Source organism: Mchenga conophoros, linkage group LG22 (genome assembly GCF_057382185.1).
Source record: "Mchenga conophoros isolate Kocher_MC1m ecotype Shallow Benthic linkage group LG22, M_conophoros_male_GT1.1, whole genome shotgun sequence".
NCBI classification, from domain to species: domain Eukaryota; kingdom Metazoa; phylum Chordata; class Actinopteri; order Cichliformes; family Cichlidae; genus Mchenga; species Mchenga conophoros.
In genome coordinates, this window is record NC_140546.1 from 17,374,527 (window position 1) to 17,402,010 (window position 27,484).

Below are 27,484 nucleotides of genomic sequence, written 5' to 3' on the forward strand. Positions count from 1 at the left end.
GTGAGGTCTTATTCTTATACATCCATATCCACTTAACGGGCTCTGGCATGACTGAATTGTGAAAGTGACATTGAGACCGCGAGTGAAATTGCGTCCTCTGTATAGTTAGGCAACAAGGCACACAGAGTACAGCTGTGTGATGAAGATCATGTGGTAATGTTTCAGAGCAGAGGCTAATTACTTATACATAACTACCTAACCCTAACCCATTTATGTGGACGTATACCTGTATATTTCATGTGTATTCGGTCATTTATAGTAGGTAAGCTTAGGTATGAAAGGTATAGTAGGGGTGGTGAGAGAGAAAGAAGGGTGGCTATATATTCGACTTTACAGTACAAGGGTGGGGGCAAGAGGTTGATGGATGGGTGGATGGATGTAGATAAGAGAGCAGAAGGGATGGATGGATACAGCCTGAAGACAGAGGGAAAGAGAGGATGATGTAGATGGCCCATAATCCTTAGAGGCTGACAGCACACGGGGTCTTCTGTGATTGAAGTCTGTGTGAGTGTGTGTGTGTGTGTCTGTGCGCAAATCTGATGGTGATAGTGATCTGCCTATCAAAGTGATGCAGGAAAGGAGATGGAGTTATGGGACAGAAGGAAGGAAAGGGGGTGGAGGGGTTGCGGGGGGTGGGGGAGGTGGGATAGACAGTGAAAGGAGGGGAGAGGAAGAGATGAGGCCAGAAAAGCCATTAAACGTAAAATCAATCAGCAGAAAGACAGCACGAGAGAGTAAGAGATGGAGAGTGAAAAGCAAAGGGAGTAAGATCTTAAAGAAAGACACAGGGAGACAGAGAGGGATAAAGAAGGAATCCTCAGATGACTGCGATATTGATGACAGCACAGTAGGGAAGACGGGATGAACGCATGGGAGAGAGGGAAGCAGGATAAGGAGGCTAAGAACGAGTGATCAAAGCACCCCGGGCCATGTGAGAGAGAGTGAGATGGAGAGTTGGAGGGTGAGGGGGATGATGAGGAAGGAGATGGTAGAGTGAGTGGGGATGAATTTGAAAAAGAGAATGAAGTATAAAGTGTGTGTGTGTGCGTGTGTCGTGTTGGTGGGTGGGGGCTTAAGCTGTTTTCACATACGAACTGGAAAATCAGGTTGGGACATTGTCTGAAAATGTCCTTTCTCACAAACCTTCTGATGTGTTACTGTACTGGTTTGGTCCTTGAAGGACACAGACTGAACACTCGCTAGCTGTAAATTCATCGGACATTACTTGTGCTGTTCCCACACTATTGGACATCACACTAGAGAGCTCGACAGTTAAAGACTGTTGAATATCTGATCTGACCGCGTTAGACATTTGTGTTCTCACATGCACTGCTGATGTGTAATGTCTGGACAAGTTTGGGACTGCAGCGCGTGGGAGAAACAGCTTAAATGAGCCGAGGGCAGTGGAGGACATGCACTGTTTTACTACGAAAAATAATCTTCATGCAGCAAAGGGAAGAGGAGGGGTGTATAGCAAGCGGAGACCAGTAGGGAAGAAAAGAGAGATGGTGTTACAACAACAACCAGAGAGGGAGCGAGAGGCGGAAAGGCAAAGAAAAGGCCAGTACCAACTCACTGATGTGATAAGAAATGAAGGCAACATGGCAAACACTACCTCTCTTTCCCTCTCACACGCTAACACATAAAGCACCCTCTTCCATACACACACACACGCACACACGCACACTTTCCCTCCTCCTGTGGGTCAGTGCAAGTGCACTGGGGCATGAGTATGTGTTGCGCCTCCCCAGGTTACTGTCTGAAATAAAAGCGGAGAAGAGATCACAGCACTGCACACAGACAGCAAAGCAGTCTCTGCCTATAGATTTATTTAGGTTGATCCTCCGTGATGGGATCATAAGACATTTCTTCATGGTTCTTTGTGAATCTCTCACCTAGAGCTGGGCGATAGAACGATAACGATATGTATCGCGATATAACTTTTACTCGATAGAGAAATTAAGCTATCGCGATAGACCTCGCCGCTCTTGTCCCCCCCCCAAAAAAAAGGTCAGCCAATCCAAATTAAGTAGCGCAGAGCCGAACCAATCACAGCCGCAGCGTCACGTCGCGTGACTTGTTACGTACAGTACAAGTGCCAAGCCGCGCATGTGTTTGTTTGGGAAGCAGCCAGCGGGTAATGGAGGAAATGAGTGTGCCGACTAGAAAAGTCAACCGAGCGGGACCGAAGAGAAAACAGATGATGGTTCCAATGCCGGAGAGATTGTCGAACGGAAGAGCCAAAGAAGTTCCGTAGTGTGAAGGTATTTCGGCTATTTCAAGTCTGACAAAAAACAGAGTAGCGTGCACTATAAATTGTGCCGAAAGCACGTCTGGAAATACAATAAACTGGTGCATGTGTCACACTGTGCGCCACGTTATTGTTTCGGTGAAATGAATTTCTACAATACTGTTACTGTTACTTCTACTCTCTGCAGTGTTTAAATGCTTACATATACACACAGTTACTGTCCCTCCACACATACGACTCGGTTCTGCTTCTATGCCCCAGCTTTGTTTACTTTTTCCCACCGAGGCTTCTAGACTTCTGATTGGCCAACATTTCTGCACGGTTAGGAATCTAGCGCCACCTGCTGCTTTGGCATGTTCATAGCAGCGTTTTCCTTCATTTCTGCCTTTATGTGTGGACGGGATTATTTTTTAAAACGAAAACGGAAAATCTCCGTTTTCAAAAATACCCGTGTACGTGTGGACGTAGCCTCAGTCTCTGACTGGAAGCGCTAATTCGTCATTCGGCTTTTGTCAGACTAAAGTAACTGTTAAAACTGTTTGAAAAGCTCAGCTATACAACAAGGAGAGATTGAGAATTTCCTTTTAGTTCTCAGTTTATTTGATATTGACAAAAGTTAGTCAGTTTTGTCTGTTCTTCTGTAAAACAAACTAAGATTTATTTTTAGAATTAATATTTTGTTTCTAAGTGGAATTGACAATTTAGTAGTCTGTTTCGTTTTTCGTTCTATTTTGAAACTTAAACGCTTTAGCGGCTGCCTTTTGTGTAGTTTGCAATATTTGCCTTTATTTATCTGAAAAAGTCTCATGTTCCTTAAGTACATCTACCCTGTTGAACTTATTATGGGAAATAAATATTTAAATAAAAACAAGCTGCTGATTATTTCACATTTTACTTGTGAGCAACGGCACATTTACATCTTACAAATATAGTTATTTGGCTTATATCGTGATAGATATCGTTATCGCCTGAAATGAAAAAAACATTTCGTGATATGAAAAAATCTCATATCGCCCAGCTCTACTCTCACCTGTAGTTTGTCATTTGAAACAAAGTTCACCAGCAAGTGTTAATCAATCAAACATCAGATGTCTAAAAGCACAACAGGCTAAAATATGCACCCAACCACAATCTTGGGGCCTTACTGTTGTGTTAGCACAGGTTAATGGAGTTGATGATTTTATGTGGATCTTATTTCTACCCTCCATGGGTCTGAATGTTGTTGTGTACACAGCACCTAAAACAAAACCAGTGTCATGATATACTCGTGATGTGCAAAATGCATCAAATTAAACACCTATTGCTAATTATTAGCTATATGCAGATCTGTTCATGGATGCTGATTCATCCATTTATTTTTCTTTAGATAAGTGAGCAGCATGGTGGCACAGTCTTAAATGTGTACTTAGATGGTGCTTATGTAATTTAGATGAGCACTCAAAACACTTTTTACTACAATCGTCATTTGCACTTTTTTTCTATACATAAGCCTTTTGTCTAACATTCACACGCACACTAAATGATTGGAGGCAACTGGGGGTTCAGGATCTTGCCCGAGGATACTTCGACTGGAGAACCTGGAGAATTGATCCACTAACCTGTACTACCTCCTGAGCCACAGCCTTCCCCACAGTAGTTACTGCTGTTGCCTCACAGCAAGGGGTTCAAATCCAGCCTGGGGTCTTTCTGTAGGTGATTGTAGGTGATTCTAAATTGACCATAGGTGTGAAAGTGAGCGTGGATGGCTATTTGTCTGTGTTAACCCTGCAACAGACTGATGACCTGTCCAGGGTGTACTCTACCTCTCGCCCCATGACAGCTGGAATAGGCTCCTGTGACCCTGGTTTAGATAAGCAGAAGAAAATGGATGGATAGATAAGATATGATCTGGAAATAACCATAGCTCTTGATATAATAGCTTTAGGCTGACTGTTACAGACAGGTGTTGGTTCAATCTTAACAGCGTTTTTAATTGATATTTAAAAAATAATCATTATCACTTCTACTAATAATGTAATAATCAACCACATTTATTTTTTGTGTTCAAGTGAGCTTATGTGTTGCCTGTAGGTGCAGCAATCTCTGTGTTCCTTCATTATCAGGAAATATTAAATTAAAAGCTTAACTGATTTACAATCTTGATCAGACTCATTTGTAATAAAATTCTATTTTCGATCTCACTGAAGTTGTTGGCTCAAAATGAAATAATAAAGCTAGTTAGTTTTGGGCATTGTACAGAACAGAGTTGCCTAACCAGAACATATGGCCCTTTATCACTGGTGATTGATGACACAGCCGCTCGTATCATCAGCTGGCGCGAAGGTCAAGAACATTTTTTGACAATTTCGCAGCAGTACAATAGAGGCGATGAGTAACTTTTAACTGCAGTAAGCCAAGGCAAATGCAAACGGAGGAGAGACGCTCTGGCAGCTAATAATGAGATCCCAAGTGCTGTCTGGTGTAGTCACCCAAAGGTGTTGTTCCAAGGCATCTTTTGTCTTGGTCAGTGTCGGAGGATTGATGTGCTAGATTGCATCACATAATCCTGAAGTACAACCTTTAAGGCTTAACATTCTCAAGAGAGCTGTTTGATGAGGGGAAATAGAAATGTTTGATAACGTTTCATGACAAAGTGTTGAGCCTGCAGTTATAGGAAAAAAAATGTGATTGAATGATGTTAAACTTTTTTTGACCGGCGTATTGAAAGAGATAAATGAATCATTGCAGGTCTTTGAAGAACATTATGTAATTTCTGAAAGTGAAAATAATTATATGCAACCTTTATCTGAGAAGACGTGATAAAGCATTCCTTTTATACTGCAGCTGAGATAGACCAGGGAGCGGTGGGAGATTTAAGGTTAGGCACGGTAATATTTAACACTGTCACACAGATGTGTCATTATGATTGATCAGGCAGGAGCAAGCAGTATCCAAAATTAGCAGGTGCAACAAGGAAATCTGACTAGTTTCATGCCATGTCTGCTGCACACTAACAGAAGGTAATCAGAGTTGGCTATAGGTGTCACACCCTCCCCTGTGAACACGCAACAAATGTCTCTTTTTATTAGAGCAGCTGCTCCTGAAGCGGTCTCTGACCAGGCCTGCCATTACTAGATGACACACAACAGAATTAGTGAGGATCCTAAATGCATCATGTGTCAGCTAAAATGATGGCTTTCATAATGAGTTACAGGCTCCATATTTTCATACAATAATGATAAATTTGTAAAAAGGCTTTTGTCAAAGCATCTAACAGCAAGCTTTGACAATAAACAATATAATATTCATAGTATATACAGTGCTCTGAAAAATGTGTTTGCCCCTCTTTGATTTCTTATTTGTCGCACTTACATGTTTCAGATCATCAAAAAAATGATATTAGACAAAGATGTGCAGTTTTTCTATTCTGCTGTGGGAAAAAGTAATTGTCCTTGGTTGTTCAATCATGAATTAACTGTGATGAGACACATGTTTTGAAAAAAACTGAGTCCAGCATCATGAGCCAGTCCCAGGTCTGATTACTGCCAGACTTGTTTAATCAAGAAACCACTTAAACAGAAACTGTCTGACAAAGTGAAGTAGCCTAAAAGAGCTCAAAAAGGAACACATAATGCACTATCCAGAGCAATTTCTAAGTCTTTGGGACTCTACTGAATCACACTGAGAGGCATTATTAACACATGGAGGAAACTGGTGAACCTTCCCAGGAGTGGCCAGCCTTGCAAAATTACTCCAACAGTGAATCAATGGCTCATCCAAGATGTCCCAAAAGACCCCAGAACAACATCTAAAGAACTTTAGGCCTCACTTGCCTCAGTTAAGGTCAGAGTTCACGGTTCAACAATAAGAAAGAGACTTGGCATAAATGGCATCCATGGGAGAGTTGGACCAAAAAGAACACAAAGGGTTGTCTCACATTTGGCAAAAAACATCAGCAACTCGACCTTTGAGTGTCTTAAAATAAACAAAATGAAGGTTTTGAAGTGTCGTACTCAAAATCCAGAATTAAATCAGATCGAGATGGTTTGGTATGACTTTAAACAGTTCGGCCATGCTTGAAAACCCCCCAGTGTGGCTTAATTATAACAATTCTGCAAAGAAGAGTGGGACAAAAATTCTCCATAACAATGTGAAAGACGTATTGCCAGCTACCACAGAAGCTTGATTGCAGTTTTTCCAGCCATGTGTAGCACAATCAGTCATTAGGTTTAGGGGGCAATTACTTTTTTACATTGGGCCAGTTAGGTTTGGATAACCGTTTCCCATCTGAGAAATCATAATTTACAAATTGCAATTTGTATTTACTCTGGATATCTTTGTTCAATATGAAAATTAGTTGCTTGGATGATCTGAAATGTGAAAGTGTGATAAATATACAGAAAATGCACCACAGCACTGTATGAAATAACACGGTCTTTTGTTATATGTAGTCAATAATACTATAGTTTTCGTTCGGATGCTAACTGGCAGACAGCTTCCAGCTCTTTTAAATCACTTTCTTGTCTGTGGTTTGTGAAGTGCTGCAGCAGCAAAACTTTATTTGATGTGAGCTGCTGCCTCCAATCATCACACAGCACACTGCTGGGATGTTTTTCAGGGAGTGCTGCAAACTCATCAATTCTAGATTCAGTTTAATTTGTCTGAATCCTACGTTTTTAACATCTCTATATGGACACATGTTCTTGCAAATAAGATAACTTATGGTTTTGGTTATTGCATTTGACTCTGTGGAGTTATCAGCTCATGTGCTCTGGAGACTAGCGTTGTTGTTACTGGTCTTAAATTGACTGCTTGTGCACCTTCCTTTACTGTGACTGCGAGTGCCATTTATCTTTGTTTTGACAAGGTGTCGCTTTTAAAAGTGAGTTATAAAGTTTTCGCTACTTCGAGTATACAGGGGTGTGGGATATGTTTTGCAAACTGTAGATGTTTGATGTATCTTACATTGCTTCGGTACTGAAACTGGCCAGCGAGCTACTTCTGGATGCCTAATAATAAGCTCAGGAGATACTAATAAGGGAGGCTGTGCGACTCATACACAGGGGACACAAACAGGAAAATGCTGTTTTGCTATCTTAAAACAATTGTTCTTTAATATCCAAATTTTTATTATTTTTTAAGGAAGTCAGACACATCGGACAAATATAGTTGCTACATCCTAGTTTAGTAACATTTACTGCATTCATTTAAATCGAGCATTTATATTAAAGCACACAATTTTATATTCTGCAGATCAATGCAAGCTTCTTTTTTTTCCTTTTACAAGTTAATTTCCTTTTGCTCAATAAAACGCACATCAGTGCACCTTGAGGATATTCCACCTGTCTGTCAGCCGTCACATCACTAAGCCGGAGGGCTGGTGGAGGTGTGTGCGTGGGCGTGCACGTCTGCCTGTATGTGTGCGTGGCTGCAGGTGTGTGTCCACTGGTGCTCGTGGACGCCCTGCTGTTGTCATGATAAACCAGTGACAGCTGTCATCCTGCAAGCAGCTCATTCCCATGGTGTGGAAACAGGCACACGCACACACACACACACACATACAATTACACAAGCATACGCATACACAAACAGATCACTGTTCATTGCACTCCTGCAAATGTGATGGGGTCTCAGCAGGTCTTGGTTCGGTGTGTTGGGTCATTTACACAAATCTCCTTACCTGTCGAGCTGAGGAATGAGAGTCTGCCTGGATAACTGAATGGTCTGTCTGTCAGTGCCTGCCCTGCCTGCCTGCCTGCTTGTCTGTCTGTCTGTCTATTTGTATGACTGACAGGTTCAAGGGCCTGTGTGAATTGTGTTAAATTAATAAATTGTTAACAAATTAATAATGCATGTCTGTGCTTCATTCTCAGCACATCAGCACCTGTAGTTCGGGACAATGCACAACATTTTATTTCCATCTCAGCAAATGTGGAACACCGCTTAATGTTTTGACACAGGCACCATTACTAATGACACAGAATCAGTGGAAATGTGTATTGTTCCTAACTTCATACTCTGATCTATTAAAAAAAGGAGTCTGGGTCTATTTTAAAATTCATTTTAACCACTTATTTGATTCATTCTGTTTCTCATTTCCTATCTGGTGCTGTTTGCACCAACACTTTGCCTAATTCAATCTGATCTCTATTTTTGTTTGCTTGTTTGTTTCACTATATTTCTGTTTGTCTCTATTTGTTCCTATCTATTTATGTTCCCCTGTTAGCCTCTTTGTATTTCCTGTCTCTACTCAGTGTTCTGTCCGATTTCTAGTATCTTTTAGTAACGTTTCTATTCATTTCTATGGGTCACCATCTGTTGCTAGAGTCTGTGAGTCTTTGACCAAAGTTATTCTCTTCACCCATCCTGTGGGTGGAGCGTGGTTTGGTCCCTACCTTATCTCTGTCATCTGTACATGCATCCCCCCCGGGGCAGCACTGCCTGGATGAGCCAGAAAAAGCGTGCATGTATACCTGACAGTGCCTGTCTACACTCTTGTAAAGGATATGTCTTTTTCACTATATCAGTGAGTGCAGTTTAAGGGACGCGCATTTGGTATTCCTCTGTCGTGTCTGAAACTGAACTATGTCAACATGGGAATTCCATTTAATTGAGTGTCATCCCAAATTGCACTTGCTGGTATGTACGAAAACGCATGTCTGCTTTAAGAGTGTGCTACATGCAGTATTGCCTCTTTTATGTATATAACTATAAATTATACAGGTATAATTTATACCATGTTTAAAGTTTGACGCTCTCCGAAAAAAAGGTTCAACATTGTATCTTTTCTCACTGTGATACTGGCAAGGCTCAATTTGCTTTTGATAAATACTATTTAAAATGCAAAAAATAAGCATTTTCTTTGTAATATCCTGAAATGAATTGGGTATTTAAAACATATGTGTAGATAAAAGTATTTTGAAAAAGTGAATTGAGCACACTCTTCTGAAATAAGCTCCCATACAGCCAATGTCCCAGTGACAGAACAAGGTCCAATGTAGTATGTTTTTTTCTCACTGAGTGTATCTGTATAAATTATATGTGTATAATTTATGCCGTGTGCACAGCGCAATCCATGTGTCTTTATCTGTTATACAATAATCAGTACTACTGTCAATTTGACAATGCTCGAAATCAGATGTGATCACCAATTAAAGAAAATCAGGCAAATCGATTTTCACATCTGTTCCATATGTTTTGAACCAAATCAAGGTTTAATTGAAAGATTAACTTTAAAAAAGCCAATTGGGAAACATTTGAATCTAAAGTTCCTAGGTGGTGATTGGAGGAGACGAGAGCGGAGCTCAGGAATTGGAGAAACTGGAAACTTACCCTATTATTGGAGGAGAGGACAGCAGCTCTGGGTGTGACAGGAACTGCAGCCTAACCCTTAAACCCCACTTCTAATTCTAACTGGCTAAAAAAAGCAATAATTTTCTATGACATGTACAGACTTAAAGGCAGATAACTTATAGTCCATAAAGGGCTGTTCAGAGTATCTACTGTACGTGCTAATTTTCATATCTGAAATGCAATGTGAGAGCTCCATATTTCCAAAATATGGTTTTAACATGACTTTACAGTTGATGTGTCATGAGAAAGTTATCCATCTCTAACAATCCAGACACAGCATAACAATCACACTGTAGAGAAAAGAGTGAACCTGTAAGACTAAAAATTACAGTGACTGAGAAAAATCACTTCTTAGAGGGAGAGAGTTGGGGAGTTGGGCTGGCTGAACTTTAATCTGTAAGACTGATTAAGAAATAATGTTAGCTATATTGAGAATGAGATCTTAATTGCTAATTTGGTAAACAGACAGAATCGATTATACTAAATTGTCGATTGTCTCACCCAGTCTAATATAGCTGTGAAAATTAAAACAATTTATTCCAAAAGCAAGAAATTCAATTTAAAAAAAAAAAAAAAAAGTCCGCCCCTCGGTCCCTCCTCCTCTCCCTAATCCAGGTTTTCTATTTGTCACTCTGATTTGATTGACAGCTGAGGACACATGTGGGGGCACTGTGAGGGGCGGCAGTGGGGTGGTGACCAGTCCCGGTTACCCCGGCAACTATGGTAACCAAGCCGACTGTACTTGGATCCTATTGGCCGAACCTGGAGACACCATCTCTGTCATCTTTACAGACTTCCAGACAGAGGAAAAGTATGACTATCTGGAAGTGGAGGGATCTGAACCACCAACCATTTGGTGAGTCGTTGTATTCACTTTGCCATGCATGTGTTTATGTCCCCATCAAGGTATTGCTGGGAAAAAGAATTGCTGACTTCTTAAGTTGCAGTCGTTAATTGCAGAATGAAAACGACCTACAATTTAGTGTTAAATTGGGAGAAAAAGAGGTGCATGCAATCAGTCCTGTGAGCAAAATGAAAGCAAGCTGTAGATGCTCTTATTGCAAAAAATGCCTTTTATGACAAGCAGTAAATGGTGGCTCAAACACTTACCAGTAGAGCTTCATAGAACCTGCAGCTGGCCAGTAAAATAAAGAGTATAGCGGTTACAAGTTCCTGGTATATTTGTTGTCTTGTATAAAAAGTGGTGCTGGTTAAAAATTTAACTTTAAAAAAACCTATTTGGTTGACATTTGAGATCTGACATTTCTGCAAAAGCAGGTGTAGACACGTAGTTGCTCAGTTTATGGTTCAATTCAACCACACTTGGAGTACGGTAATAAAAAGTTAGAATGGGTAATAAAAATAAGCTAGAACTCAAGTAAGAACAGGTAATAAAAAGAAAACATTATTATAGATATAAAAGTACAGTTTTTATGGCTTGTTTTGGAGGTATAACAGTTTTGACCTGTGACCTGTGTAAGTGTGTGGGCAACAGTTTCATGTACAATATTTGTGCATGATACTTGTGTACCTCACAGGAATTAACCGATCTGTGCTAGTTTTATAACCCCATGTTTTCAGATGGTTCACTCATAACAATATTTTATCGCTCTGGCTGTTTATTGATTGTTGTTAAATTAGAGTATTGATCAACCATTGCCTTTGCTGTAACCAATTTGAATCTAATCATGCCTTCGAATTGGAGTGTAGGCATGCCTGTGTTGTTGGAAGGAAGTAATAATAGCCAGCTACCTGCTTTTAGGAAAGTGTAGGTGTATCTAGACCAGAGGTGGGACCAAGTCATTGTTTTGCAAGTCTTAAGTAAGTCTCAAGTCTTTATCCTCAAGTCTCAAGTCAAGTCTCAAGTAATGTCAGGCAAGTCAGAGTCGAGTCTCAAGTCACTGGTGTAAAAGTCCGAGTCAAGTCACAAGTCTGAAACTTTGAATTTCAAGTCCTTTCGAGTCTTTAAAAAAAAAAAAAGAAAAAATAATGTTGCAGTTATGCTAAATGTAAATATTAGACCATGTAATTTTAAAATCTGTGTTTTTCTCAACACATGACAAAATAGTGAACTTAGAAAATATACACAAATTGTGAAATTGCACCTCTTTAAAATGCAGCTCAATTAAACCTAGCTCCAAGAATAGTTTTCACCGACAGTTCTGAGATAAGCTGCATGTCATTCTTGGATGCGGTTGTAGGACCAGCTTTAAAATCGCATGACAAAAATATCATACACATTAAAAAAAACTGTATCACCAACGTAGCCTGGACAACATTTGCTAGTTAGATGAAGTCAGCTATCTCATCTTAGCATATTTATATGCATATTTATAATCATACGGTTCTTGGAGTGAGTGCATACACTCATGAAGTTTAGTAACTTCAGGTCACTGCAACAAGCCCAGGTACAGTTTACCGACGGATGGGTGCAGGACCTTGAAATGCACCGTGTAGAAAGTAAAGACCATCGTACGTATCATAAGTTTACCAGTCTCACAAATTGTCGTCATAAATACACATTCCTTAACCGTTTATTAATAGGACCTTTGAGCTCAACGGTAATTAATTAGTAGTGGAAATAATTTCTGGTACCCATCACAGAAATGTAGCAGTGACAATAATATTGTATGCTGTAATCGTACTGGGCAATTAGTGATACAAAAAACCTGTTTTATCCTGTGAATAAAAGTATATGTTTTTGTCAATGTACCATAATAACAGAAGCGAAACGCAATATTGTGTCAGGACAATTTACTATTTATGCACATTAAATAAAGGAGCATAGCGCGACAATTTCTGTTCAGCGCCAGACTTGCTTGTAACCTATATCACTAATTATGTTATGAAAATGACGTATTAACTACTAAAAAACACTGACCTTCGTGTAAATGCTTGGAGCAGACTAACCTGTGAGCTGGAGTGTTCTGGGACGTTATATTTGATCTTTGAATGGCTGCGATCCAGGCCATCCGTCGCGTCTTTGTTACTTCGGAAACATGGCTTGAACAATTTCTCTTCAACGACGTAATCCGATAACAACCGATCTCTTTACCCGTCAGCTTCTCGTGGCTGTCATGCGACCGGCTATTGCAGTTAATAATACAACGGCTTCTTGACATTTTTGTGTTTCTTTTTATCGCTGTATAACTGATTTCAATTGAAAGCCTGCGTGCGCTAGTACCGCTTGCCACGAGTTCCCAGAATCCTTTGCGGTTCTACCCGTGAATGACGTCACATTTTCAATCTCTATATAATATGCATGTTAAATTTTATATTTGGGGTGAAATATCAAGTCTTTTCAAGTAAACCGGTTCAAGTCCAATTCAAGTCCCAAGTCATTGGTGTAAAAGTCCAAGTCAAGTCACAAGTCTTAGAACATTTTTTCAAGTCAAGTCTAAAGTCATAAAATTAATGACTCGAGTCTGACTCGAGTCCAAGTCATGTGACTCGAGTCCACACCTCTGATCTAGACAGGCGCTCACTTGTGTGATACTTGGAATTATGTTAAATGAAGTCAAGCTATGCTGGTCACATTTCACACATATCCCAAATTGTGATAGTCGCTATATATATAACTTTTAAGATGACACATTAAAACTAATATTTACATATTTAGGAGAATGCATTAAAAGCAAAAGAACAACATACAAATATTAGCCTGTAAAAACTAGCTTTACAAAAGCCATAAGAAGTCTCCAGTGATGTGTTCTGCCAGTTTACTTTCTTGTACTATAGAATGAAATATGCATTGATGTACTTATGTTATCATGCCCGATAGCCACAAATTCACAGTGAGGAAAAAAAAGAACACTAATATTTTCAAATACAATTAAATAATTTGTAACAAATTTTCAGCAAGCATAAAGCCATTTAGGTAATTTGTATCTTGCTTTCACTTTAAACCAGAGGCAAATACAGAACCTTACTGCTGTAAAAACTCACCTTCTAAGAATATTTACAACCACTATTTATGGCTCAGTTAGCTTGTTGGCCTTTGGGGGGAAATGTGGTGCTGGCTGGTAGTGTGTGATTTAGTCTGACTGCTGTCTTGGCTCACGTAATATATTACTGTTTAGTTATTTACTTGCTGAATTAACTCTGGAGTCACATACTAAGGTCGCTGCATAGGTTGATTTTCTCATATCATGGGTCTTCTCTGGCAGTCGGGTTGGTCATGCAGTTATAGTTTTCTACTGAGAGGAAAACAGAGACAATCTGGTGTACAGCCTGGAACAAAACTGTTACCAACCTGTCCCGATGCCAATAGAAGCACCTGCTAAACATTTACAGTTGAGGTTTTCTTTGAGGTCAGTGTTTTCTGACAGCCCAACAAGTTTTGATGCATTACATTTAGCACATGTTTAAAAATATCTGTCAGTCCGGTGGATAAATGTATAGCTGAAAACCAGGAGGGACTTAGCATGTCGGTTCTAGGTCTGCATTTCAAACAAAGTATCATACATTGCTGTGCAAAGTCTTGAGGCACCCCTTATTTCTTTATTTTTTGCCTTGAAAATGGGAAACAGGTGCAGCACATTTATTTATTTTATTTATTCTTCAGCACAGCCGGAACTCTCTTAGGTAGCTTTCTTGTAATTTCTTGAAGTAGTCTTCAGGAATAGTTCTCCAAGCTTCTTGGAGGACATTTCAATTCTCTTTGGATGTTGGTGGCCTTTTGTTCTGCTCTCTGTCAAGATGACCCCACAATGCTTCAATAATATTGGGGTCTAGGCTCTGGGGGGTTTTCTATCCAGTATACTTTTAGTGCATTGGTGATGTGTTTGGGATCATTGTCATGCTAAAAACAAACAAACAAAAAAAAAACTATCTTTCTCCCTGGTTTCCTTCCTTATGAATGGCTTCTTGAGAGCCACCCTTCCACTGAGACCATTTCTGATAAGGCTTCAGTGAAGAGTAGATGGATCAACTGAAAGGGCAGATGCATCTCCCAGGCCTTTGACATTGCTTTCAGCTTCTGTTCATCTGCTTTAGATTATTTTTTAGGCCTTGCTTTCTTCTGACCACTACTCATGCTAGGGCCTTCATCTGGATCGGAATTTTCTCCAGGACCCAGGTCAGACTGACAACTTTTTCTTTTCAAATATTTATCGATTGCTATTACACGCTGGGTTGTCTCACTCGCAGCATGACTATTATGTAATTTCTTCTTTGTCTTCTTCTGCTTTACTTTCAGTTGGCAACCCATTTAATTAGAGCAGGTAGTTGTACTGCCCTCTAGTGGAAGAGAATGTAATTGTTCTTGCTGTTACTCAGGCCGGTCGCTTAGGCTACGTTCACACTGCAGGTCTTAATGCTCAATTCCGATTTTTTGATCAAATCTGATTATTTTGTCTGCTTGTTCACACTACAAATAAAATGCGACAGCAAACACGCTCTAGTGTGAACGCTCAAAGCGGCCCGCATGTGCAAAAGAAGACGTCACACACAACGCATTCTGTTTAGACCCAGAGCAAACAATATTGTTTGACTGATGGCCCTTAATATAAAGACTTCGGACTTTACGTTTCCCAATTTTTGCTTTAAGTTATTTTGTTATTTACATAATAATGTAGATAACCTAATAATTATCCTTATTGCTGTTTTAGAGAGGAGCGGTGCTTCAAAGGATAGTTGCAGATTTCTGTCAGAATCTGCAGATTACACAGTACAAATAAAATGTTCACGTTTCTCCAACGTTGTCTTCCCAACAATTTCACTGACATCTACACTGGATGGCCAGGAAGCGTTCGCGATGTCTTATTGGGCGCTTCTCCGGAGCTGATAATTGGCATCTGTCTTGTGTCAGTGACGTAAAAGACGGATTTAATGCGACTTGACCATTCAAACAGCAGTCGCTTTCTAAAACATCGGATATGTATCGGATTCAGTACCACATATGAAAGTGACCCAGATCGGATTTGAAAATATCGGATTTGTGTCATTCACACTGTCATACCATGATCAGATATGGGTCGCATAGGGTCAAAAAAATCGGATTTGATGCGCTTTCGCCTGCAGTGTGAACGTAGCCTTTGTGTACTAATCAGGTGGAGCCAGATAATCTTCCACGGCAAACCTGACCATTTCTCACCTATGTGCTGCGGCACACTGGTTGGGAAACGGTGAGATAGACCATGCTGATAAATGCTAATTTTGTGACGAATAACTCTTTGGGAATAATTTTATTGTTGCAAAAATATTATTTTAAGCCTGTCAATCTGTGTTGTATTTTATTTTCCATAGATTCAGCTCTAAAAATGTAATCTTATTGTGTGTTTTGGTGACAGGCTGCTAGTAACAAATAGCCTAAAGATACAGTGAAAATTGTCAGGTACAAGGACTGGAGTGAACATGAGTCAAAAAGCAACCAATGTCCAAAGAAAACCTCTGAAAGACCATCAAAGAACACTTAAAAGGCAGGAAAGTATTCCTCTTGGAAGCAAAATACAAAGAATTAATTGGTGATTCAAGACTTTTGCAGAGTTCTATACGTATAAGTCTTCCCGTCTAACATTGATTGCCTCGTGGCTTGACGAAATAACAATTTCACTTTGTCACTTTGATCTTTTTTTTAAATGCAAAGTTATTTTTCCAATAAGTTATTGAGCCCAAACAAATTAGATTTTCCAGTTAGCTTCAATTCAAAGAACAGATACAAATCACATCCATTCATGTGTTTGTGTTTTGTTTTTTGTTTAAGTATCCATGCTGGTTTGCATGCGAGTAGATTATTTTTTCATTGACTGTCCTCTCTGTCCTCATAGAAATTCTTGAAACTTGATATTGACAAAAAGTCACTCTGTCAACAACACTGTTCCCATGCCCCCACTCTGTAAACACTGTCTTATCAGAATGATTATAATTATGGAAGGGAGGAACACATTAAAATAACATTAAAACAGTTGAGCAGGTAGCATGCTTTATATTTGAAGTCAGCAACACCTAAAGGCAATTTCTGTTATAAGAGATTTCTGTTTATGCACTGCATTAGGAGTCCAAAGAAGCCGATCTTATCAGAGCATTTGTGGGAACGGATTACACAGACATTCTTTTGAAGTGATCTTGACAATGTCAATGCCATTAGCACCGTTAGCATTCAGCAGAAGGAAAATCAGGCCAGCTGTTTCTGGTTAAATTGACAGGAGCCTGTTGACAGTTGATTTTTCTTTGTAAATGTTTTTTTCCCAAAGCCTATTTGAGGTAAGACATCCAGATTGCAAAACATGCCCAGATGCTTTGTAAAAATAAAAAAAGGCATTACTTTAGCTCGCTTTTGAATTCATACAGCAGTGGTTAAAGCCAGTGACAAGAATTTATTAGATTTTGTTACTCTGAAGAGGTTTGTATTATCACTCACTGTATTACTGCTATTTGCATCTGAAATAGTTTCTTTTTTTCATTATATATATATATATATATATATATATATATATATATATATTAGGGGTGCAACGATACACAAAATTCACGGTTCGGTTCGGTTCGATACTTTGGTGTCACGGTTCGATGTTTTTTCAATACAAGAAAATGTTCATGCTTTAAAATTATAAATATATATTTTGACTCAAACATACAGTTTTTAAATTTAATGTTGCTGAAACAACAAAGGGATAAAATAATAAATCTATCTGATCGAGAAATCACTCATGTTTGGAAAAGAGAGTTTATTACAGAGAAATGGCTCTTTCCAAAATAAAAGCTATACTATACGCTTCTTCTGGGCTATATTCTCAGCAGCATATTAAACATATTAGGTCCCCATAAGGAGAATCATGTGCTAACGGCTGTCTAAATGACTCGGGTAAAGTTTGTAGCATGCGTGCTTGTTGTTTTTGTCTGCTTCCACTTGTCTTTGCACTAGGATGATGTCAGCTTAAATGTGCAGTCATATTCATTTTGTTCCCACTAGTGCTGTCAGCGTTAATCTGAAATGATGTTAACGCCACAACACGGCAAATCTCCGTTAACGAGCTACCGCGGCTCGCCCCGTGCGTAGGGCTGGACGGCCAACACGTTAATGAGCTAACTGCGCTAACACACTAGTTCCCACCAATGTAATTGAGCATTGTGTGGCACATCCGACATACTGTTTTACTTTTGTCCATGACGCGCTTACCTTCAGGGTCATACGTCACATGAAAACCAAAATAGTTCCAAACGCCAGATCTGAATGAGGGTGGGGGAGGTTCAATTTGCCATGTTGCAACGAGAGCTTAGCTTCTGTCTCGCTAGCTTGCCCTGCGCTCAGTGAATCTGCGTTCGACTACTCCGCCTAGGCTGCACTGTCGAGCGCAGATCCACTGAGCTCTCAACACAGACAGCATCGTCAGAAGAAAAGTTCATAAAATAAATTAAAAATTTTGCATTGTTCGACATATGCGTACCGAACCGAAAGCACTGTATCGAACGGTTCAATATCGATACGAGTATTGTTGCACCCCTAATATATATATATATATATATATATATATATACCTGTGTTGAAAAAAGGTTGCAGTCCCTTTAAGAGCTGACCTATTATATGTAATTGGCTCTTGGAGCTGTTACAAATAGACGTGTCCTATTTTCTAGGATTGTATAAAATTGTGTTTCTATGTGCACATTTCTCATTTGTTTCATAGCTGAAATGCACCTTTTGCTTCCTTTTTCTTCAATTCTTGGAATCACCATTATTGTTATTACCATTGCTTTAAAAAGAAAAAAAAATAGGCCTGGATTATTAGAAATCTATCTTTTTCTTCAATTTGAGGTTTTGTTCAGCTATAGTGCTTTTTTGTTATTATGATACACCGACTGAATTTAATGTCACGTCCGTACAACCATAACACAGTTCTATGATGAAACAATTTAAGACGGGTAAATATCCAGAAGCCAAGTTACAGATACATTGGAAGGTGTCTTAACTAATCAGAGTGTCCCTGGAAAGTCCCGGGACTTGGAAGGGTGCAAATGAGATCCTTATTATTTACTGTGGGCAAAATAAACAACCAGCTGATTTGACATCAAAGGGAGTGTGCTTTTAAAATAGGTTCAAACGATATTTGGGTATCTAACAGATATCAGTAACAGTGTAGGTGTTTTTGCATCTCTAAACTGGTAAAAAATTATCATCAAAGTTGGCTTGATAGGTGCTACTTTTTCTCTAGAAGTTATTAAATAAACATTTGGCATGTACAAGCAAAGGCGTAGTTCACTTTAAATGACATCATTAGCAGTGGCAAAATGTAAGCTATTGACTCTTTTGCTCCATGATAGTTCTTGTAAATGCCAGCACTTGATACCTGATTTCCTCAAAAATTGACTCACAACACCAAGTACTAATATACTAATTTCCATAGACAATTTAGGCAAGAAGCTAATAGCTAAAATGCTATTTTTCATTGCAATTAGAACAGAAAGCTAATGGCTAATTTTCCAGTAATAGTGAGCGCTTGGAATAATTTGCTATGTGTTTATCAGTTGCTTTGGGGCTATCAGCAGCGTTTTCACACTCACACCGCCGTACTCAGATACAGCCTACATCCATGTTTATACACACTGTCACTTCTCACACGCATTCGCAAACGTGCACATCCACCGAGACCCTCTCCTTTTCAGACACTTGTGTCTAATCAGTATGCAGAGGTTTGCTTGTGCCTATGAGAGAAGTATATCACTGCAAACTAAATGCCTGTAATCCTAGCCTAACACTACACTCTCATACACACGCACACACTTATTATTTTTTGTTGTTTCAGAGTCAGTTGCCCTTGAAACCAAGTAGAGCATCTTAAATAGAAGGATCTCTTTCTCTCTCTCTGCCTTGCTTCTTCTTTCTCTCTCGGTCTCTCTCTTTCTGTCACTCCATTCTTTCATATCTGTCTACCTGACTACAGAAAATGGCACACTGTTTAGTGCACTTAGGTACACCTACTTGACAGCTCGTCACAAAATCCATGGTAATGGTGGACTCGGCTATTCAAACTCTGTCATTTATCAATTCCCTGCTTGTCTAGAAACACTTTTTAGGGCCACTAAAACTTAATTTTTGTCAGCTTCGAGATGGAGTCGAAACCCTGTTGCCAAGTGCTTGGCGTCATATCACTGCAGGCAGGTTGATTTAACAGACAGTTAATTGTGCTCTGACACCACAGTATGTGTTAAGGTTCAAAATTGAGGAAGGAGAGTACAAACCACCCTTGGTCCAGAAGCTCTTGGTCAAACAATGATTTTTAATGAATACACACGTGTGGGAAGACACTCTGTACGCAGACAGCAAGCAGTCTTCAACTTAATCAAAGCATGAACAGATATTTTATAGCATCAGGGTTTGATTTACTGACGCCCCTTCATGCGTCACAGATACATTTTATACATAGATCAGATCAACACCACAATGACTTTTAACCCAGAAGATCATCTTCTATTTTCATGGCTGGTACTTTCCGTTCTTGTCTTAAAGTGAATTGTTCCTCTTTCTTACCGAGACATGACTAATCTCTCCTCTAAATAAATTTAACTCATGTGTGTGTGTCACGACCTCACATGCTCTTTGTGTCACCTCTTCACCTACTAACTGTCTGTGTCTCGTCCTCAAATGCTCTTTCTCAATTCACCTGTTGCACTTCTGACCTTTCACCAGACCAGAGGCTCATCCTTATGTGTTACAACCTAACTGAGACTATGTATATGTCTTCTACTAAATAAATGTTTTAACCAAGAACCTCTACTTAAAACCTTAATATAAAATGACCTGATATATAAGTGTTTTGTAAGCATGTATTGCAATTCCTTCTATGTTCTAGTTTTCCCTCAGCATGTATCACCTGAACAGTCACGTCAGTGAAGCTTAAGACCTTTAAAGAACCTGAACATCAACTCAAATAAGCACAGATATGCATTGTGTACACAATAGTTATAACTGCATCTGAAATACAAAATTAACATCATCATAAACATCTTAAGGCCATCTTAAAGCTCTCTGTTACATTGTCAAAGCAATGATCATACTGCAGATTATATTATTAATGCAATGGTAATAATGATGATTATTTAACAATAGCAGTAAAATAATTTCCCTGCTCCACACTCCCTCTCTCGACCTCTGGAACACCAGAGGTCGCAATACATTGTGTCCTCGCTCAGCAAATCAGACAACCTCCTGTCATCTAAGTGGTCCCGTAATAAACACCAGCTCCCATTCGAGAACACTCCATGTGTACGCTTAGGTTTCCTTGGTCCCTCTCTTTTGGTCCATCAGGCCTCGGACCTCCCTGTGGTTGTCGAGATCTTCTGCAAAGGAAACAAAACACCTTTTCCTGCACCTCCCTAACTTATCCTATTTGGGACTCTTTAATCAAAAGCATGATCCTATTTATGCTCTTAACTTATTGACTTGTATTTATATATATTCTTCAACGTTCCTCATCACTTTAAAATTCTTTAAGCGCTGGTTTCACGTCCGGTTGCTCGCTCTATTTTTCCCTTATCTGATCATCAACATCCTGTGCACAAATTGTCGCTGCTGCAAGTTCCTCTACTCTAATCTTAAGTCACCTTTTTAACAAGAAAATCATCGTAAACGCCTATTCTACTAAAAGATCCAAAAGAAAACAACCACTTTAATCAATTAAGTTTAAGCATATAAGCAATTACTCCTGTATACATTTCATCATAGCTAAATGCTGCCTAAAAACAACTCCTATGTGTTAACTTCATTTTAACCTCACATTTCCTATGTTATAACCCGTTTTTGGTATAGCCTTTTTATTTCATTTGCTCCTTTTAATTTAACAATACCTTCTAATTCTAGTTTATCAGACTTAACCAAAATATATGCTTTCCTTCCTCTTTGGTCCTTCTTTAAGTTCAGTTAAAAGCTAAATGAATTTGAGGCCTTTTGCCTGGAATCAATACTGTCATGTGTGTTTATGGACTCTGTGTCTGTAAGCGCGTGCAATCCTTCAATAACTTCAATAACTCATATCCAAAAAATGCAATATGTATAAAAATCATTTCTATTTATAAGCTCTCCCCTTTATCCTAAAAATACCTCCTATGTAATATCTGTATGTGTAAGCCTACATTATAACCACTACTTCTAGAAATCAAAAAAGAAATCAAACCTGTTCTACTCCTTCAACCCTCACTAATTTTCCCTAAGGATATCTTTTTGTCAACGTGTCCCACAATTTCCCTCTAAGATTTGTACACAGCTTTAAAACCCTGGTAAACAGGATTCAGTTCTTTAATCCTTTAACCTTAACATAAAAATAACAGTTTCAGTTTTACCATATCCAAATGATCAAAAACCCCAAAAGTCCTAAAATGATCCTAAATTATTAAACAATTAAATTAATACACCCTAAACCCCCTTTATTTTGACACATGAAATGTGTCAAAATACTATACAAAACTAAAAATGCTCAGTTTTCCCCACTCATGTTCCAATCTATATCATAAAAATAAACTTAAAACAGAACAATTATCAGTCATGTGTTCCTCCAATTAATGGTAACTGAGTTACATCAAAATGTTTCCCCTTTAACATTTGGCATTCTCCCAACAATATACTATAATCCCATAATCTAACCCCAGTCAACAAAACAAAACAGAAATTTTCTCTGGTAAAAACAAATTGTTTGTCCACATGTATTCATCCTCACATTCACTCACACATTCACTCCATATTTTTGCTAATAGTGGAGCTTCCCGCGTCAGATTCTCCACCCTCAGCAAAATGAGCTCAGTCATTTTTTATTTTCCATAGGAAAATATTTCTTTATGCTTTTGGACTGGATTGACTCGCATAAAATCCTTTTTACAGGGACTTACGACCTGAATAGTCCCCCACAGGTAGCTTTCTCCTCAGCCAATTGTAATCTGGAAAGCCCCCTTATATTTGCTCTTCCCGAGAATTTTCAGCGCCGTTATTCACTGTTGCAGGCCTGCTTAAAACAGAAATGAAAAAATAGAGCTGATTATTAGCTCATGAAACACAAAACAAAATCACCTGACAGGTTTTCTTTAAGTGCACTGTTACAAAATAATGGGCCCAATTTTAGACATGTCGATGTTTCCTAAAACTCCCTCTATTAAAAACAAAAACAACAACCCAAACCTAACTGACAGAATCAACCCATCACCACAACAACCTCAACAACCTTAAACACACAAGTCTTGCCACCACATAATTTCACCTCCTCAATACACCGAAAGTCTCATTAAAACCACACAATTTGCACACAAAAATCACCCCCTTTAACATACTTAAATTCAGCATAAAACCCCCTTACGACAACATATAATCACTAAACTATAAACTATTTCCTACCCAAATCTGTACTTCTCTTGTCTGCCATGCTTCTTCTTCTGAAAGTCACTTCCTCAGTCACACACACACACAGGAAGTTCCTTCGTCACCACTCACTCCAACTAATTTGCATACTGAGTCATCTCTCAATGAGTTGCTGTAACAACAGAAACATTTAAACATTACCACCTTATTAAATTATTTTATTTCTTTCTGCAGTGATCACTGGTTTTGATCACTTAGTACGAGAGAGCACTCCTAAGTCACTCTTTTAAAACTAATCACCGTTTGTTTTCATAACTCACTCCCTTCGTCATATAGCTTCTTTGAGTTATTCCTCAATTACAAACTCAAATGTATTTTATTAAACATTCACACCATTGTATCATTCATACAAAATAGCAAGCTGTTCTTCATTGCGTATCTTTGTGTTCTAAGCCAGGTTTAATCAGTATCTATACAAATAATCATCATGAGCTTGTCTTGTCTTTATAAGGTTAATGCATTTTCTGTTTGTGTATGTTGCTTTTGCAGTGTGTCAGACTCCTTCATAATTCTCCACTTAAGCCGTCAGTTTCTTTCCCAAATTTACTAACCCTCATTTTGATTTCCCCTTAAATAACAGCATTCCTTGTCCTCAGCCAGAAGTTAGGGCTCCACTTGCCACTTACCCCCTTCGCCTTAGCCCAGCGGCTTTACCCTTAAGGTCCCGTCTTCTTCACTTCATCTCACCAGTGAGTCTGAGCTCACAGGGACTGAGTGAGGCCGAGTAATCGTGACTGTGCCTGCCTTAGGTTGTCCCAGGGTTTCGAGGTGGGATCTTACCCGTCATGGGCTATCCAGCCTTCCATACTCGCCTGATACGGGGCCCAAGTGGGCAGGGGAGGGAACACACTGGCTCTGGAAATTAAAGGAGTGTAAGCTGCTTCCTTCATTGCATCTTATATTAAACTATCTCACTTCTGATTCCTTCCTAGAATAATTTCACATATGGCACTTTGTGTATGTGTGTTTTCTATTCATTAATGTAATTGTCAGTTATTTTCTCTCTTCATTTTACCTTCTTTATCTGTTTGTAACGTTCTACTTTAGTTCTACTAAACCTTGATGTAAAAACAATACCCCCTTATTTCACGCACACACTCTGCATTTTGCCTACGCACACACTTCTCTCTCAGACTTCCTCTGTTCACACACCGCCTTGCACTCACTCTACTATCAACTTTCATAGTGTTATTATTATTTAGTATTTTGTACACATCACACAGAATCATTCAAATCGAGTACTCACAGCATTCACATCACAACCTTCAACTTTCACTTTCAATCCTGCAAGACGCAGAGATGGACATCTCCTTCACCTAACATAAAACTAAATTACCATATCAACATACAATTACTGAAATTCAAACTCAAATACACCGTCTGTTTTAATAAAGTAAAAGAGTAAACGGGTGTACCAAGTGTATGTACTTATGCGTTCTTGAACTGAAAGAAAAAGAAACTCAAACTCTTATAACATCACTCATGCCTCTCTCAAATTAAAAACACTTTCAAACTTTAAAACATCCTACTTGACATCACCAAAGAAATACCTCTCACCTTTATTCATCATTCAAAACCTTCTAGTCACCACATTCACACACTTAAACTGTGACTAGAGTTGAGGAATATAACTCAAAACACACTTTCCTAAGAGTATTTTAGACATGCTTGTCATAATCAGAAAGAGCAAGTCAAAAACAAACAAACGAAAAATTGAAACCTCCATTAATTCTCACCACACACACAAGAAATTGAAAAAATAAACCACACCAGCAACTAATGCTGGAGAAAAGTTACTACTGAAAGTAATGTGTTAGTCTTAAGTATATACAGTGCACTCAATATATTTATATATCTACATCCAAACTCAGTCAATTACTATACATCCACTACGGCAACTCAAAACTTTATTTATAGTCCTCTAATAAACATAAATGGCATCTTAAACACACTCAACAATGTTTGCAGCAGTATTTGTAAAACCAACTGTGGTTTAAACAGTTCACTGCTTACTCATTTGCATTTTCACTCACACACACACCGTCTAAAAATAGCTCCAGCATTGCCTCAGACTCCTTTCACACAGAGATCTCTTATTTTATATTACAAAGACATCTTATATTTACAACCACTGTCAGATCTGTCAGCTTTAGCGCCTACACAATTTCGACAAATTTAAAATAACCGCCCAGCGGATAAACTCCCTGAGTTTTTTGCGACCAATTAACCAGTATCAGACTTTAACTGTTTCTGGCCTCATCTCTAAAATCCCTAACTCAATTTAAAAGCGTCAACCAACCCAAACTTTGCCTGAAGCTCTATTTTTGGCATTACACAGCCAAGGCTTTCCCCGAAGTTTTAAGTTAAAGTTACACGCCCGAAGTCCAACTTCTTCTGACCAAAAAAGCGCAGGTACCGTTCCAAACGGTAAGGAGACTCTAACTCCTAGCTTCATTCCAGGATGCCCTGTACCCCACAGTTAAGCCAAACTGAACTAACCCTGTTCGCCGACAGGTCAATGTCGCGCGTCCACGACAAGGAGGGAGCATAACCTCCGGGCTCTGCGCTTCCTAGCAGACTTTAACTGCCGTTCTAGAATAATTTATAATACTTTGAAACAACAATCAACACCCAAAACAAGTGTATGACTGAGGCAGATCTACCCTGATGGACAATGGGGACTCTAACCCACAAATTGACCAACAAAGGTCTGACCTAATGACCAACCGGGACTTTAACCCACAAAATGACCAAATTTCCTACCAAACTACCTGAGACTCTAACTCAATTTCTTTGGGACTTCAACCCAGTATTTAAACTTTTCCTGGCAGACTCTAACTGCTCTCGCAGACTCTAACTGCTTTCATTTCTTCTTAGCAGAACTCTAACTGCTTCAACTCATGAGATTTTTCATCAAAATCAAAACAGACATCCACCAGTAATTTCAGTGAGTAGACTTAAATTTTATCATATCCAATTTGGCACACTTTGGAAATAATTCAACAGGTAGTGCCTTACCTTTTGGATAAGCCGGCTTATGCCCACTCACTTCGACCACTGGAATTCATGTCTGCCCGTCAGACCACCTAAGACCAAATTTCTCCATCTACACCTCCAATTCTCTCTCCTCAACCACCGGACGAGCCCCCAAATGTTAAGGTTCAAAATTGAGGAGGGAGAGTACAAACCACCCTTGGTCCAGAAGGTCTTGGTCAAACAATGATTTTTAATGAATACACACGTGTGGGAAGACAACTCTGTACGCAGACAGCAAGTAGTCTTCAACTTAATCAAAGCATGAACAGATATTTTATAGCATCAGGGTTTGATTTACTGACGCCCCTTCATGCGTCACAGATACATTTTATACATAGATCAGATCAACACCACAATGACTTTTAACCCAGAAGATCATCTTCTATTTTCATGGCTGGTACTTTCCGTTCTTGTCTTAAAGTGAATTGTTCCTCTTTCTTACCGAGACATGACTAATCTCTCCTCTAAATAAATTTAACTCATGTGTGTGTGTCACGACCTCACATGCTCTTTGTGTCACCTCTTCACCTACTAACTGTTGCTTTGGGGCTATCAGCAGCGTTTTCACACTCACACCGCCGTACTCAGATACAGCCTACATCCATGTTTATACACACTGTCACTTCTCACACGCATTCGCAAACGTGCACATCCACCGAGACCCTCTCCTTTTCAGACACTTGTGTCTAATCAGTATGCAGAGGTTTGCTTGTGCCTATGAGAGAAGTATATCACTGCAAACTAAATGCCTGTAATCCTAGCCTAACACTACACACTCATACACACACGCACACACTTATTATTTTTTGTTGTTTCAGAGTCAGTTGCCCTTGAAACCAAGTAGAGCATCTTAAATAGAAGGATCTCTTTCTCTCTCTCTGCCTTGCTTCTTCTTTCTCTCTCGGTCTCTCTCTTTCTGTCACTCCATTCTTTCATATCTGTCTACCTGACTACAGAAAATGGCACACTGTTTAGTGCACTTAGGTACACCTACTTGACAGCTCGTCACAAAATCCATGGTAATGGTGGACTCGGCTATTCAAACTCTGTCATTTATCAATTCCCTGCTTGTCTAGAAACACTTTTTAGGGCCACTAAAACTTAATTTTTGTCAACTTCGAGATGGAGTCGAAACCCTGTTGCCAAGTGCTTGGCGTCATATCACTGCAGGCAGGTTGATTTAACAGACAGTTAATTGTGCTCTGACACCACAGTATGATACAGATATTCTCACACAGCCATTATACAATATGCCTAATATTCATTTTGCAATTCACACACACAGTATACAGATGTACAAAAAACAGCTGCTCCACATCGCTATGCAAATTCACAATACTTTCTGTTATAGAAGCTTTCATTTCAGTGTGTGCTTGTTTTTGAACAGCTAACACTACGACATTAAAAAACAAACTTCAGTTTGCAATCAGCCCTCATAACCCGATGTAACGGTACTCTGTGCCCTATGATCACATCTGAAACAGCAACACGTTTAATGGGGCAGTATGCATTGAACTTCACAACTG

The 27,484-nt window shown here is 39.1% G+C and overlaps 1 protein-coding gene across 2 annotated transcripts in view; it reads left to right on the forward strand.

Moving 5' to 3' along the window:
* The window catches only part of csmd3b (CUB and Sushi multiple domains 3b), a 421,680-nt gene that overhangs the window by 221,816 nt on the left and 172,380 nt on the right, over positions 1-27,484 (forward strand). For both annotated transcript variants that reach the window (XM_085261673.1, XM_085261674.1), the window contains exon 5: positions 10,232-10,439. In XM_085261673.1, the coding sequence (XP_085117799.1) occupies positions 10,232-10,439 (208 nt within the window). The remainder of the gene's footprint in view (positions 1-10,231; positions 10,440-27,484) is intronic.